Source organism: Beta vulgaris, chromosome 8 (genome assembly GCF_026745355.1).
Source record: "Beta vulgaris subsp. vulgaris cultivar EL10 chromosome 8, EL10.2, whole genome shotgun sequence".
NCBI lineage: Eukaryota > Viridiplantae > Streptophyta > Magnoliopsida > Caryophyllales > Amaranthaceae > Beta > Beta vulgaris.
This window is the reverse complement of record NC_079209.1, coordinates 56,178,847-56,196,493: the sequence shown is the minus strand read 5'-3', so window position 1 is coordinate 56,196,493 and position 17,647 is coordinate 56,178,847. Positions and strand designations below refer to the sequence as shown.

The 17,647-nt window shown below is 31.6% G+C and overlaps 1 protein-coding gene across 1 annotated transcript; it reads right to left on the bottom strand.

Annotated features, from left to right (window-relative positions):
* Positions 1–502: 502 nt before the first annotated feature.
* Positions 503–1,615, bottom strand: LOC104902029 (hypothetical protein). The gene is made up of 2 exons (XM_010689684.4): positions 1,219–1,615; positions 503–1,112 (listed from the first exon to the last, which is right to left on the bottom strand). The coding sequence occupies exons 1-2, from the start codon at positions 1,385–1,387 to the stop codon at positions 895–897; spliced, it is 387 nt and encodes a 128-aa protein (XP_010687986.1). The 5' UTR covers positions 1,388–1,615; the 3' UTR covers positions 503–894.
* Between the last annotated feature and the right edge of the window lie 16,032 nt (positions 1,616–17,647).

Below are 17,647 nucleotides of genomic sequence, written 5' to 3'. Positions count from 1 at the left end.
GAGAGAGGTAGAGAGTAAAAAGAAAAGGGACCCATGTGGGAGGAGAGAGATAGAGAGAATTTATTGCCCAAAAAAGAAGTGTCGCAAGTAATGTGAAACTTCCCATAATAAAAAGTGTAGCGAGTAAAAAGAAACGGAGGAAGTATATATGATAAAATAATAAAATGTGTCATGTAAGCTATGATGGAACCCGACACACAATAAACACGCCGCCTTGTACACCAACATGGTGTAGGATATACAACAGAATTTGTAACACTCCACCATCATTTCACAAGGCCATGGAAAATAATATTCCATCAAAGAGAGATTAAAAAAGGGTAAAGAAGACAAAATAATGGAGAAATAAATAAACAAAAACAAAACGAGATTAAAGAGTGTTATTAGACTAGTCAAAAGTAAACCTACTAATAATACATGTACTTTATCTAATTAGAGAAAAAAAAAAGAGAAACAAAAAAACAACTTATGAATGAAATTATCAACCAATCCACATTCATCATTCATGCAAATTCACCTCTTCTCATATAGTATTTTCATATTCAATCATACATACTTGTTTAAATTCCAAATGAACATTTACAAGAAGTAATCTAAATAATTACAAATTTGATAATCACCCTCTTATATGTTCATCACAATTCTAAACAAAAAAATTAAAACTTGATTAGTAGTTAATCACACTTTGCTACCTTAAAGGCACAATTTTCCAACAACATCTTCTTTCTTTCTCCTTAAACTTTCCCTCTTCCACAATTGTGTCAAAATCCTAAAAAAAGTGGTGTAATTCATATCATTTTCACCCACCAAAAACAACAAAAACAACAACAACAAAAAGATCAAAACTTTGTACAAAAATTCACAAGTTAAATCAGAATAATAATTAATCACAAATTAATAAGAGTATGTGATGCGATGAATCACACGATCTCTAATAATTCCTTTATAAAGTGCAAGTCTATTAGCAGGCATTCCCCTGTTTTCAACTTTACTAATCTTTCTCAAAATATTATTACTATGTTGTTTCCTAAATTCTTCATTATCTCCTCTTGGATCCACCACATCTTCTGCAAATCTCACCTTTTTTTTCTTTTTTTCTGCCTTCTTTTCACCTGTTATCAAAAACCCATAAAAACCCATAATTCAAAAAAATGAAAAAAAAAATAAAAAAAAAACAGGGGAGATTGAAGAAGAGAGAGAAAATGAAAAAAAAAATACCTGAAGAAAGACAAGGGCGAAGAATTGGAATAGAGTTGACTTGAAAATGAGAATTAGAAGGAAAAAGATTGGATTTTTGGAGTTTAAAAGCAAGGAGGATGACAGTACCAGAAACAGCAGCCATGGCAGTAGCTAAGAACACACCTTGAGAGCCTATAATGGAGGACATTGAAGGTTTTTTTTTAAGAGAGAGAAAGGGTAGAGAGAGAAAGGATGTAAAGACCTCTCAACTAATTCCAAAAGACAAAAGAAAATGAGGTCTATTGGAAAACAAGGCCAATAAATTTATAAAGAGTAGTTTAATATGAACATGAAGATTGGAGAATGAAGACTACTACTGAAGAGGTAGAGAAAATAAAGGGCAAATGGAAAGTACTAGTAGTATAGACTATAGAAATTGCATTGGGGGGTGGGGTTGTTGCCTCAATGGTAACTACTAGTCCATTTTTCTTTATAGACCAAGTCTAATTTAGATTATGTACAATTACTTTGTTTTTTTTATTATATTGAACTAAATTTAATTTGTCCGAATTAAATTGAATTAAACTTACTTTGTTCAAATTAAATTAGATTTGTTCGAACTAAATTGATCTAAAATTAATTTGTTTGAACTGATCTGAATTGAACTGAAGTAAAATGAATGAAAATTGTGAGAGAAAACTAACTAAAGGTGTGTTTTCTTCACCTTAATAAATTAAGTTTCAGATCCAATCAGTTCGGGTCAGTTTCAGTCGGGTCCAATCAACGCAATAAGTTCTAATCAAGTCCAATATGTTTCAATAAGGTCCAAATAGTCAATGATCAATAAATATAAATTAAAATTTTGATAAAAGTTTTGCTAATAATTATTATATAGTATTATTATATGTAATATAGTCTATTATTTTATTATTCGTATTACTATCAATTGATATGTTATTATTAAAATTTTTAATTAAAGTACCCTTATGACTATATAGTAGTATTATATTTGTATTCTTATCTGTTATTTTATTACTCATATTACTATTGCTTGATTATGTTATTATTAAAAAATGTTAATCATAAAAGATAACTAATAATTGCTATTTTTTTTGAAGGATAGATTTTAATGATTACTATGTCATAATAAATTTTGAGGATAATATTTATGTTAGGGGCAATATTAATATTATTACTCATCAAATTTTTTGTCAAATAAGTTTCAATCAAGTTCAATCAGGTCAATAAATTTCAATTAGGTTCAATAAGTTGAATCAAGTCCAATTATGTCCAATAAGTTGAATCAAGTCCAATCATGTCCAATAAATTCAATTCAGTTCAGGGTTATTCAAGTGAAGAGAACGCATCCTAAATTGAACTGAACTGATTTTTCTTGAACTAAACTGAATTGTATTTGTTTGAAGTGAGCTGAATTGAATTGAATATCATTACTCCAGTCCAAAAAAAATAAAGCCTAAATGTCTATCTATTTTTTAACAATTATTTTTACTTTGACTAATATTTCGTCCGTTCATAATACTTGCAACATATTTTTCTTTCGGATATTTTGTAATACTTGTAACATTGTTGTTTTGGATAAATTTTTACACAAATAAAACATAATTCATTATCAATTATATGCAAGTATTAAGAAACAGAGTAAGTATTTTGTAGGTGATGTATGAGGAATTTTTTGATTATAAACTGACATTAAAATAAAATGATATCATTAATAAGAATTCATGAAATGCGTTTAAAATGAACTTGAATATGAATTATTTTATTGTCGCAATTAATTCACGTAGCAAACATTGACCTTAATAGAGATATGGTCTTTGTAAATCTTTATTTTTATCCAATTCTTTGTGTAACCACATGCACTCTTCCTTGTAGTACATATAACTAAAGGTAGATGTAATACAAACGCCAAAATCTATACAAATATATTAAAAGGCGTGTGAAAACAAAAAAATGTGCCACGTGGTGCTCTTTCTAGGGAGTTTTAGTTCATGCAATCCATGTACAATAAAAAAATTAAGAAATTGCATAGTATAGGGTTTGATCCCAAGACCTCAAGTACATATACTAAAGTTTTAACCACTAGGCTAAGTTGTATTTTGTGCTATTATCATAAAGTATTATATTGATAAATGAAATTTTTTCTTACCCGGGGCATAGCCCGGGCCTAATAACTAGTTTTATTTTCAAATGTTGCTCATAATTTTTTTACTAAGATACTCAATTTGTTTGAAATAATTATTTTGTTTGAACTACACGGTATTTAATATATTACTTTTACTTTTTTTAATATGGAGTACTTAAGTAGTATTAAAAACTTTGATATGTTAAATTTAATTATATATGAGATGAACCTAGTAGTTAATATAGTACTTCCTCCGTCTCATTTTATAGTTCTTGTTTCATTTTTGACATGGGAATTAAGGAACCAATAATTATGATGTAATTGCATAGGAAGTTGTTTTTTTTTTTTTGGAATTGTTGTCATAAAAAATGAAAATATTAATAAATAGGTGGCATGTGAAAAGAGTAGAGAGTGAGTAAAAATAATACTTTTTTTATATCCAACCAATGAGATTGAATAAGCATTAAATGAGGGTGTCAACAACTCATATGGAAAAGTGAAGAGAGAGAGTAAGGCTATGTTTAGTTCACTTGAAATTTTCTGATCTGAACTTATTTTTTCTGATCTGATATGATCTAAACTAATCTGATTTACAAGATCTTATCTTTTAGATTTTTCTCAATATATAAGAAAAATTATAGTCATGTGGGGTTTTGTTTGATTTGTCTTAATGAGTACTTTATTAATATTCAATTATTATAATTTTTATTAATATGTAATGAAAGATATTTAATAGTAATAATAATTTTTAAATATAAGCATGATCTGATCTGATCTGAACTTATTTTTTCTGACCTGATCTGATTAGATCTGAAATAAGCAAAAATAAGGTGAGCTGAACATAGCCTAAAAGATGATGTTTTAAAATGGAAACAAGAGAAATAGTAACAACATTTTGGAAAGAACACCCAAAATAGAATACGAGAACTAAAAATGAGACAGATGAAGTAATATATTGATATTTATATATTTGTTTGGCCATAAAGTCAAGTAGGACAATTAAATGAGGATCCATGGAAAACTAACAAAATAAATATAAAAAATGTTATTGGAAGTCTCGATTTATATTTTTAAAGTATTAACTTTTAGTTCTTTTTACTAAGATAATGTAAAAAAATATTAATGGCTTATATTATATATTGCTGAACATACGTAAAAGTCAAAATGCAATTACAATCAGTAAATGTAGGGAGATATATAATATTTTTTATGGTATCTAATGCACATCCAATCAATGTTATCAGGATCGGGATCCTACTTTGGATCGTAGGGGCTGGTAGAATCGAATCGGTGGGATCGGATCGTAGGATCGTAAGATCCTACAATTCGGTGAAATAGAGATAATTATACTAAAATATAGTGAGAACCTCATGTTAAAAATTTACACATATTAATAATGATTTTCTTTGTTAGCAAATGATGATAGTTTTTCAATACAATAAGATTGAACTAACATGCGACCAAAATCTAATAGGAGAAATATAATATATGAAATTACTTTATGATTTTTATATGGTAGGATCGGATCGTAGAGTCGTAGGATCGTAGAATCGTATTAAGATCCTACCATGTGATTTTTTGTGGTTGAGCAGGATCGAAAGATCCTACAAAATTAAGATCCTACGTAGGATCGGGATCGGTGAGGTCCTCCAGGATCGTAAAATCGTAGAATCGTAAGATTCGGATCGGGATTTTAACAACAATGCATCCAATCATTAATAATTTTTAGTTATGCATGAATAGAAGTATTTTATAAACATTATGTCGAAAATTGAATAACATAAACGCTTAAGGCCCGTTTGTTATTGTTTTCTGTTTTCAGTTTTTTTTTTTTTGAAAACTAAAAAAAAACATGAAACTAGAAAAAGTGGTTTTCACTTTTTAGTTATCAGTTTTCAAAATCATCATGTTTGTAATAAGTTCGACAACCTTTTTTTTCATTATAGGATATATATCATAGGACTTTTAAATACAAAAAAAAAACTGAAAACCACATTGATATCGAACGAGCCCTTAGTTTATACTCCCTCCGTTAAATTTTTCATATATGGGTGTTTCCTTTTTATTTGCTACATTGTTTAACTTTTCCTTGTTTGGGGTACTTGGTTCACCCAAAAGTACCACCTTTTCACTTTTTCTCATTATTTTACATTAAGGCTCCGTTTGGTAGGGCGTAAAACGTTTTCTGTGTAAAATAAAAATAATTTACAATGGAAGACACAATTCCAAAATTAGTTTTCCGTTGTTTGGTTCCATGTAAGAAAAATAATGAAAATGAAAGAAATATGAAAGGGAAAGTAAGGAGGTAGTGAGAGGAGTGCGTAAGAGAGATAAGGAAAACAGTTTTTCCTATGGTTTTCCATCATTGGGTGTAATTTTACACCAAGGAAAAATGGTTTTACACTCATTTTCCAACCAAACAATGTAAAACTGAAAATAGAGGAAAATAATTTTCCAGGAAAACGTTTTACGCTTTACCAAACGGAGCCTAAATGGGTCAAAAACTACGCTCCCAAAAGCTTGAAAGCGACATTGCTTAAATTGTTGTGCATACAAAAATACAATAATGTAGCAATTAAACAAAATCGGAGGGAGGATCATGAAATGGATAAAAAAAAGTAAGCTAAAATTTGCTGAGGAATATTCGCAAACTCACTATCACAAAAGTACCCCCATTGTACGTCACAATTGAGAAAGATGAAAATATGGAAAAAGAAAGATCTTTACTTGGTAGGGTAAACCCTAAAGGGTATAGGCGATTGATTAAAATGTGAAATCCACATGGTAATGGAAATTGGAATTTGGAAGGCTCCATTAATTTATTATTGGTGAATGGTGAGAACTTGAGATTACAGCCCATAAGGGCGTGATTCAGAAGCAAAAACAGGAAAGTTCTTTTTTTTTAGCTTTTGCTAGTGCACGGCAAGAAAAGAAATGCTTGTAAAATTTGCAAGCGCAAGTGAGGAGAACACAACTTTATTTTAAAAAAAAAATTGAATCTTTTAATATTATATTTTTTTTAATTTTATATTTAAAGGACGTTTGGTTAGACAAGAGAAAGGGTTATAAAAGTTGATCTTTTCTCCTTTCTCTCCCTCATCCCATCTCTTTCTCTCGCTTATGCCGGCAACACTATCGATGGGAAGTTGTAGATCGTCGGCACCAACATTGACCACACAACCGTTGTACTTCTATTTTCCCTCCCTCTCGTGAAACAGTGATACCTTAAATTGTAAGGGTATATGATTCAAGAATAATTGGGATCATGCACATCTCATAGTTTGTACGACTCAACCCGTCGCAGGATTCATCCCATGTGCAGATTGCAATGCACCAAGTCGTGTTGTCCCACGGGTCACCATGACAACCTTTTCATTCTTTATCATTAATGTGATCGTGCTAGTTTAATTTGTACTTCGGACGATGCCTCTTGTAGTTTGACATGTCGATCATTACATAATGTGGTACAATCCAACTTCTTTTAAATAACTCTTATGATCTGACGGGAAGTCTTTGTGTTATGTCAATCCATCCATTGTCATATTCAATTACTAATGTACGAGCGTTGATAAGCGCACACCCGGTATATGTAAATACCGGGGCAAAGTTGTAGATAAATACAACTTTTCCTTTTTTTTGGTTTTTTTTTATTTTTTTTATATATATATTTTTTTTTGGGTTTTTACTTACATATATTTATGATCTGATTCACATTATAGTTGATCTGATTCACACTGTAGTTGATCTGATTCATATAATAGTTGATCTGATTTCTCTCCAACATGATCAGAGTTGTTTAAGTCAACTTTTTTTGTCTTTTTTCTGGCAAAATTACTAACATACCTCGGTATGGACACTGTTGACCCATACCGGGTATGTGTATATACTTTCTCCTAATGTACTTGTTAAATAACAGAAGTGAATTTGCCCAAAAATTATTTTGTGTTGGGCATCCATCATGATGACAGTTTAGCTTCTTAATTTATTATTGGTTTAATGTCTTTCTTTTTTCATGTTCATATTTTGGACAATTATCGGGTCCATATGATTGTGTTACTCCATTGATTGTTTATGGTGAAAAAAAATATCGAGCCATAGTAATATTACATGGCAAAAGAAAGATTGAGGGGATTACCGCTCATATTATACATCTAATCATCTAATTATGCACTTCATCTTTATATGTTCAAAAGTCAACATTAGTGTAAGATCTAAGTATAACCTCCTTTATATTGTGGTAAGTTGTTACATGTGAAGAAGTATGTCGTGAGGGTGACAATTGCTATATCTGAGTCCCCATGTGTAACCATGTGTTTGTGCAGGTAGGACCATGTAATTTGTAACTTCCTATTTCATAAGATCCTGTGAATTACTAGTAATGTTTGGAAAACATAGCATTGAAGATAAATTAGTGGATATGACCTATTTGAAAGATTTGAGGATAATTTGGAAGTTTTCTCCTATTTTAAAGGTTTGATATTAGTATTTGGTAAATAAAAGACTGAAATATCAATTTGAACCCAAAACGCTAATTTCGAAAAATTAGTGAAAATGCGTAGTTTTTTGGTGATAGAGAATTGGACTTATTGAGGTAAAATATTTTTTTTTGAAAGAAAAAAGATTCATTAATTGAAGGTCAAACGGTATCTACAATAGGTATTAAAAAACAAGATACAATCAAACAACGTTAAATCAAATTCGTCTTCGAAAAAATTATAATGAACCAGATCGAGCAATACAACACAACCCCCTTGTATTTGCTGAATCAAACAACTATTGATGAAGAAGTATATCATTCTGACATAGTTTGAGAAGAGCATTGTTGATCGAGTCATGTTAACCGCATCCAAGATTCCAATACCTACATGTTAAGTTTCGAGCTTCAACCAATGAGAACAATTTCCTCATACCTAAACACAAAAAAAGAACATACTCACAACTCCCATATATGAAAAGAAGATATGTACAATAGAGACTAAGATCTCCAAAACATGATTTGAAAAAATCTCATAAAGAGAGACTAATTTATTCAACAAAACAAAAAAATGAATTAAAAACTGAAACAAAAGGGAAAAAGGGGCTTACCATGAATGAAATCATCCAAGACAGTCCCTAACTGATGAAGAAAGGGTAAGGGTTAGGGTTTGAGAGAGAAAAAAAAAGAGAATGGAGGCTAGGGTTTTTTGGATCAAACTGATTGAGGTAAAATGATAAACATACTAAAATAAACCATATGTGCATCTTGACACCAAACACTTCTATTTTATATAAACAACTTATACATTTCGCTAGCCAAATTAGCTAATATAATTAGATTTCAGCTAATTATCTAATTGCCTAACATAATCTATATTTTAGGAGAAAAAAATCAAATAAAATTATTATATTCTAAAAATAAATAGTCAAGTGAATGAGTGGGTGGTCAACGTCAATAACTTGGTGCTCGTTCATTATCATATTTTTTTTTGTTAGTTTTCAGTTTTTTTGAAAAAACAAAAACAAAAATATGTAGACTATACAAAATATTTTCCAATGTTTAGTTGTCATTTTTCGAAGATGACATGTTTTGATAAGTATGACTAATTTATAGTTTATTATACCTCTTACATATGAATTTTATATTCATAAAATCAAAATTTGAAAACTAACAATATGCTAAACAAGCCTTTAGTTTTCTCTTTTAGACTTATTAATATTTTTAGTTGCTATATTTCTACATGTTTCTACAAATGGTAAAAAAACCCACCCACTTCCCATTATTGGTAAGTCTGTTACTGATGTCTTTATTGATATTTTGCATGGGGCTCCTATTCCTAGTCATTTGAATAAAACTTCCATTGTTCTGATCCCGAAAAAAAAAAAAAGCAAAGTTGATTGTATGTCTGAATTCCGCGCTATTTCTCTTTGCAATGTCATCTATAAATTGGTGTCAAAGGTGCTTGCTAATCAAATCAAACTTTTCCTTGATGAAATAGTTGATGTTAATCAGAGTGCTTTTGTTCTGGGACGTCTGATAATAGACAATGTTCTGGTGACTTTTGAGTTGTTTCATCACATGAAAAATTTGCAAATTGTAGAGGGGAATATGGCTCTATGTCTAAAGCTTATGATCGTATTGAATGGAACTTTTTGGAAGTTGTGTTGACAAAGTTCGAATTTGATGTAGATTGCTGTAACATAGCGATGGATTGTGTTCGTTCATTGACCTTCTCCGTTCTTATTAATGGTCGGCCTTCGAAAAAATTCTCTCCCTGTCGAGGTATCAGGCAAGACGATCCCCTATCGCCATATTTGTTCATTTTGTGTGCGGAAGTATTCTCTCATTTGCTTAAGAGAGCGGAGGAGAATGTTTCTTTGAGAGGTATCAAGGTGCCCCCCACCGCTCCTTCTGTTAATCATTTACTGTTTGTTGATAACTGTGTCAATTTTTCTAGAGCTACCATTCATGATGTAGAGGCTATTCAGGAAGCCTTAAGGGTGTATGAGTTATCCTCGAGTCAAAAGGTAAATTTTGATAAAATTACTCTTTCGTTCAATAAAGGTGTCGAAGATTCGAGAAGGGGAGAAATTGAGCATAAATTGGTGTTAGAGTGGTTGATGTTCAAGATCGATATCTTGGCTTACCTATCACGGTTGGCCGTTCGAAAAAAGTCATTGCAAAAGGTGTCAAAGAAAAATTATGGAAGAAGATTCAAGGATGGAAGGGGGTGATTCTTTCTAAAGCTGGTAGGGAGGTTATGATAAAGGTTGTGGCCCAATCTCTTCCTACCTACGCGATGAGATCTTTGATAGCTCAATTCTGGTGGGGGCAAAAAAATGGTGGAAGGAAGATCCATTGGGTTGTGTGGAAGAAATTGTGTAGATCAAAAGGGGAAGGTGGACTAGGATTCCGTGATATGAAGTTGTTTAACTGGGCTCTATTGAGAAAACAGGCATGGCGCCTTGCTACTCACCATGGGAGTTTGATTGAACAGATTCTAAGGGCGAAATACTAGACTTACACCTCTTTCATGGATGCTGAGCTGGGGTCGAAACCAAGTTATACTTGGCATGGTATTTGGGAGGCGAGATGGTTATTGAGAAGAGGAGTTAGGTGGAGAGTTGGTGATGGTGAAAAAACCCGAGCATGGCATGATAAATGTATTCCAGGTACGCAGTCTCGCAAAATTATCTCTCTGCAGGGGGATTCAAATCCTAATACTATGGTGGGGGGATCTAATTCACCCTAATTATAAGAATTGGAAAATCAAAACTTTTTCTACCGTATGAGGTGGAAAGAGTAATGAGCATTCCTATTAGTTCCTGTCTTCCAGAAGATATTATATGTTGGGATCTTGAAAAAGATGGGTGTATTATGTGAATTGTCGTCCATAACATGACTCTTTATCTTCTGTGCAACTGCTGGTTGTTGTTCTGGTTGCTTGTCTTCTGATTATGAATCTGTCCATTGAAACTCTATGCCTACATCTGAAGCACCACTTAACCATTCTTGCACTAATTCTTCATCTTCATTCACTTGCATTTCATTGAAGATGTTTTCCTCATGTGGGAATTCATCAAGTGGCAGAGAATTCAGATCTAAGACCTCTCTATCTGGAATCGGATCGTTAAGATCAATTGTGGGCTGAACTTGTTCTCTTGGTTGAGCAGTTGATGTTGAAGCTTTGGAAGCTTTATTTGTAGAACTGTTAATGGGAACCATATCATTGCTATGGATGCCAGACATGTTCAGGGTAAGAAATTTTCAAAAACTTATTCAATGAAAACTTAAGAAGAAAAAGGTAAGCTAAATCACTTAATGATGTCGAGCTGAGAATGATACTATCCCAAACCCCCTGCAATGGCTGATTCTGTTTTTTTCTAGTTGATGAAATTGGGATGATGGAATTTAGAAGAAAGGTGAAATGAGGCCTCTCAAATGGTTGTTGTTGTGCTTATATACTTATTGTGATGTTCAGTTATGTAAAATTTGGGGGGAAAACTTGAAATCTTCTGTTTGAAAGTCAAGTGTAGTGTTGAATTTTTTTGAGAAAAATTTAAACCCCTGTTGTAATACTTTAGTTTTGTCTTCATGAATTTTTGGAGGGAAATTTGTATTCTCAGTTGTTAAATCTTGTGATTTTGTTTCATGAATTTTTTGGAGGGAAATCCAAAATCCCTATTGAAATATAAATGCAACTGATTTGTTGGTTTGGTTCAAAACTGAAAAAAGTGGTTCCCTTTTATTCCCACTAAAAAACACCAGTTTTTAAAAGTTGTGGGCCAAGTCCCCTTTTCCTACCAAAAATACTATCTTAATTAAACTCCCTTATTTTCTTGGTCTTTATGAAAAAACATACTTCATCCGTTTCAAATTACTCGCTACACTTTGACTTTCACGCTTATCGATGCACTACTCTAACTACTAATATCTTTATTATGTATTAGAGTAAAGTATAAAATTTTGATTTTATGAAAATATACATTGAGACAAATCAAACAACATATTACATTATAAAATTTGATTTTATCTAATAGTAAATAATGGATGGTCAAACCTCATCCATGAATAGTGGAATTTTCAAAGTGTAGTGAGTAATTCGAAACGGAGGAAGTATGTAGCAAGTAAAAAAAGACAAAGGGAGTAATTGTTAAACTCACATATATACTAATATATATATATTAAAAGACGTTCTTAAACACGGAACGGTGCCACGTGACGCTCCCCCTAAAGTATTTTACTCCATGTAATCCACATACAATTTAAAAAAAATAGAAATTACATAGTATAGAGTTTGATCGTGTGACCTCAAGGTTATATATTAAAGTATCAACTACTAGATCAAGTAACATTTAGTGTCATCATTTTAAAGTATAATATTAATATATGAAAATTTTCCTTAACCGGGATATAGTTCAGAGTCTTCAGACCTAATAACTAGTTTTATGCTCCCTTCGTTTTTTTTAGATGTAACATTGGACTTTTCACGCACATTTGCCGAGGCATAACTTTGACCGATAATATCTCCAATTGTATAAAAGTAAAAATTATAAAAAATATATATTTGGAAAGTGTATACCGTGACGAATCAAACAAGATCCCACATGACTATATTTTTTCTTATGTATAAATAACAATTAGTGGTCAAAGTGTATTGGATGAATAGTGCCCAAAGTCAATATGTTACATCTAAAAAAACGGAGGGAGTATTAAAAAAAATTTGCAATTGTGCATCATCCCTTGAGGGAAAAAAAAAAAAGGAAGAAAGAAAGTGTGCATCGTCCAATCAACATCGGCTAATTAGACTTAAACACGTTAATCTTAAAATTCGTACATGTCAACTTCGTATTACTTATTAAATTGGAAAATATGGCATAAACAGATAAACTATACTTAGATCTCTTGCAAAACACGACACATGTCAAAAAGGGGTTGGGCTCACAAAGAGAACATGCATCACGTAGAAGGAGGTGAATTTTAAGAAAAATACAAATTTAGTATGGACGACAACAACAACAACTAACTAACTAAACTGATTATTGAAATAAAGGGAAAGAGGAGAGGGAGAGGGAGGGGGCTCACACTTATCTGGGAACAGAATATATGTAACAATATTAGCTTCATGTTGTCTCATATACTTGTATATTATTGTCCTTTTATCTCTTCAATTTCAAACTTCATTGATTAGGGGACTCTCTCTATATTACTACTTCCTTCTTAATTTGTCTGTGTTTTTTATATTAATGATTTATGAATTGGAATATATAATTGTGTGATATTAAGTTCAAACATTATTTGATTATTGTGATTTTAATGAAAAATGCAATTTTATTTTTGATCTTTACGGTATGAAGTTGTAGAATCCGCTATTTTCTTATATATAATGTATTACACTATTAATTGATGGTGCTTCACATTTTAAACTTCATAACACTACGGAAGACTTTTTTTTAATAGGTAAGGAAAAATCATGTGGTTGCCCTCATTAGAGGGCTCTCACCTAGTAGAGCTGTCAATTATCCATGGATGATGCCGTGGTGGATTATCCACCCACTCCCCAATGAAAACCCGCAGTGAAGCGGGTGATGGATGGATCGGGTAGGATATGAATGATATTTTTTTTACCCACCACCCGCTCCATCCCTCCACCCATATATATATATATATATATATATATATATATATATATATATATATATTATATATATATATATATATATTATATATATATTATATATATATATATATATATATATATATATATATATATATATATATAATATTGATATTGAATCGCTTTATTATTGTTAATTTATGAGACTATGATTAACTTTTCATATATAAATTTCTCTTAATTTCTTTACAATTGTTAAGTTCAAAAATTAGTTTTTTTTCCTAGTATCATCCGTTTCCCACTCGCTGTTGATGATGGGTAGAGCGGATATGTGTGAAATTATTGGCAGGTGATGGATGGAGAGTTTGGTCGCAGGTGATACGACGGACGGAGGTCCACCCGACTCATCTCGATCCGATCCATTGTCAGTCCTACCACCTAGAGGTTCATTATAACTCAGACATTCTCCAACCCTCCCCCCTAAATTCCTATCAAATTGTTTGTGATAGGAATTAAATCCTAAACTTTGTTAGAGCAGATGAAAGAACTCACCACTTCAACTAATTCCACATTTTTAATTATATAGGAGACATGTCAAAAGTAGGACATAAGGAATTTAGTAAAGCTATTTCATACCTACTTTTTTTTATACACTAATTAAAGTGGTGTCTGCTTTTGCTATTATAGAATACCTTGCTATAATTGAGTTTGGCGAACCAAATATATACTCTTATTTTATTGTGGGATTTGACTATACTTTTCCATTATAATGCTCTCTACGTTTTCAAAAGTTTTTCCTACTTTGATCAATTTTTCTCACAAATTTAAAATATTTCAAAAACGAACAATAAAAAGAAAATGGAGGGAGCATTCAATAAAAAGGTTGAAGAAGAAGGAGGCGAGTACACAGCTGAGTCCAAAACTCTGCTAAAAGTTTTAGTTTGGGTACTCAACTTTAAGATGTTTAAGTTAGTATACTTAAACCAGACTTATATTACTTTTGTTGTTAACTCAAATTAAATAATAGTAAAAAAAATACTTTTGCACATTAAGAAATTATTATGTCTTTCTATTTCCTCCTCCCTCAAAGTCAGAACCACCACTCTACCTCCTCTCCCTTCCCCTTAGTTTTTTTCTATCCTCCGCTAGCTCCTGCTTCCGCCACTCCAGTCTCTTCCTCTCCACCAAGAACCACCAAAATGCTTACTACAAGTTATTGACAACTTCATTATGCCTTAAATTTGTCGTAGAGGAAGGTGATATAGTGGCGGAAGCAGGAGCGGAGGAGAGACATAGGGGGGAAGGGAGAAGGTGGAGTGGTGGATCTGATTTTGAAGGGGAAAACATAATAATTTTTTTTATGTGTAAAAGTACTCTTTTATTATTTAACGGGAATCACAGAATTTTGGTTTGATTAGTCAAAGTGAAATATTTTAAAGTTGAGTACCCAAACTGAAAGGCAAAGTTTAGTATTCAAATTGAAAGGCAAAGTTTAGTATATGTCCAGTTGTGTACTTTTTTTTTTTAAGATAAAATGAAATACCTTGCAAGAAGAGGGTGAAATTTAAAAGTTACAAACATTAGTGTAGTATGAAACTCTATCTCTTCTCCAAAGAAAAAAAAAACCCAAACCCTATCTCAAAAACCCCTTTGGGGAGGCCGTCGCCTAGCCTCACGGTTGGTGTAAGGCGTGTCTCCCCTCCCTCTCCCTCTGAGTGTTTTTCTTTTGTCTGTTTCTTTGTGTTTTCACCCGATCTATTTCCTCATCCCTACAGTTTTCTTTGCCCTCATCTTTTTTGCTCTGGTTAGATTGTGGATTGTGGTTTTTTCCCTCCCATCTATTCTGATTAGAGAAGGTGAAGCAAAGTGTTTGATTGTGGTGGCCCTGAGGCGGTGATCTTCCTTTTCAATAAAGGTTTTGTCTTCTCATCTAGTAGAAGTTTGTTCCTTCCTTTGTTTTTGCTCGGGTTTATGGTTGTTTCAGGGGAAGGTGTGATTTGGAAAATGAAAGATCTGATATACAACAAGGATATTGATATTCAAAAAGTGACAACACGTTCAGTGAAGATTCAGTTAAAGATGCGTAACATCGATTCAAATGGGATTGAATAGATTTTCAATTATCTTCTTTGGATGATGTATTACTTGTTATTTACATATCTACTTCTGTATCTCATTTATCAATCAATGTAGATGTCGGATGACTTTACAATGAATGATAATTTTCTTCCTGTCAAAAAAAAAAAAAGAAGAGGGAGAAATTGAGAATCCCTCTTTACAAAGGATGATGAGATTCTATCTCATAATTTATGGGAACGAAGATGATGCTAATATAACTAGGCTATCACTTGTTGCTCGTGTCTTAACTAAGGAGAGAAGAATGAAATAATGTTTCCTAATTGATCCACTTGTACATCCCCTAACCTGACAAAAGCCATGTGAAAGACCCAGTGACCACAAAAAGGCATGCTCAAAGTGGTAATGTCTCAACACCTTAGCCTCGCATTTTCGTAGGAGTATTTATTGACTTCATGTCTTTCGATCATCCAATAATGAACGAAAATAATGTAAGTATGATAAATAGCAAAGCCTTTCTTTTATTAACGAAAAATACATGTAATATATGGACCCAATTAGGGTCCACATGGCCTAGGTCTTTAGGTCCAAAATCCTTCCCTTTCTTCCTACTTTTAATTGGTATAATTAGTATTTGGATTCGGACGTTGTCCGGATTAGAATTATGTTTTTAAACTTGATATGTATTTTTTTTTTCCATTCCTACTAAAATATATTAAGGAAAAATCAACTTAAAAGATACAAATATAATAATATGGACAATTAAAGCATGATTAAAAGTTGGTTGAGATGGTAATTGTCATGTTATCATGTATAATAGCAAGATGTCACGGGTTCAAATCTTGTTGTATACATTATCACGCACGCCTTTTGATATATTTGTATAGTCTTTTTTGCACGCGATGCATGCGTGGATTATTTTGACGATTATTATTAAATTTTATCTAAATGTACTTTTAAGGTTTGTAATTTACAATCATCCTTAGTTCTAATTAAATATCATGTGATGTAAATACAAAGTATAAAAATTACTTGATGAATAAGTTATTTTCTCGTTATTTTGTTGACTTGTTAATAGTTGCTGATATTGTTATTGCATTTCAAAGTTTAGGTAGAATTAAAATTCTTATGTCTTTGGTTTTGTAATTGCTTTGAAAACTGCTTTAGTTATGTAAATTTATTCTTCAATCATAAATTTTTTCTCTCACTATACATATTTTTATGATAGTTATTTTAGTTACTTTGACCTTATTTTGACATACATATTTTAAATTAGGAAAGATTATGATTGAGGAAAATCTCAAAATCTAAGTAGGTAATAATTTTTATTGAATTAAGGGTTAAAAAGTCTTTTCAAAGGGGACACTATAGCTCCCCTTGGCTTATATAATAGAGATAGATTTGATATTGTGGCAATTGCCTAGGCCTATGTGATAAGCGATAATTATAGTGATAATAATGATGAAGTTACAAGCAAGAAAATCTATAATGAAAAATTTATTATATAATATTTATGGTAATACTTGTTCATAACTCGTCAGATCATTTGATAATAAGCTTATTGTCAGATCGCTGACTTCATATATATTGACGTTAGTAAACCTTAAATATTAACATAAAAATCGCAACTTTTACCCGATAAACAATAAATAGCAGAAAATCGTAATCGTTACTCCAAATTCGTAACTTTTATCCCCACTTCAATAACTATCGGAGAACCTCAACTATTAACTCAAAGATTGTAACTTTTAACCCAAAATAAATCATATTAACTTTAAGAGAAGCAGGGAATGTGTGTGTGAGAGAGTGGATGATACTAGACGTATTGGGCTCCGTCTGACAATTAATTGAATGTCATCACGTGGTCATATACAAGAATTTGTGGAATTGAAATACATTCTCTTTCTTTGTAAATTTCCAAAAACCACCTTTAGTCATGGTGTTGAAAGGTAATTAAATGTATCAAGCAAACAAATCTCTATTATATAAGGGAAGAGGGGAGCAATGGTGTCCTCTTTTGAAATGCCTATTTTGCCCCTCTTCCCTTTCTAAATTACAAAAGGAATGTCAAAATCAAAATCAACACTCAAAGAAACCTACCGAAATTTAATTTACAACACTCACTCACAAATCACTTAAAAGAAGAAACTTTACA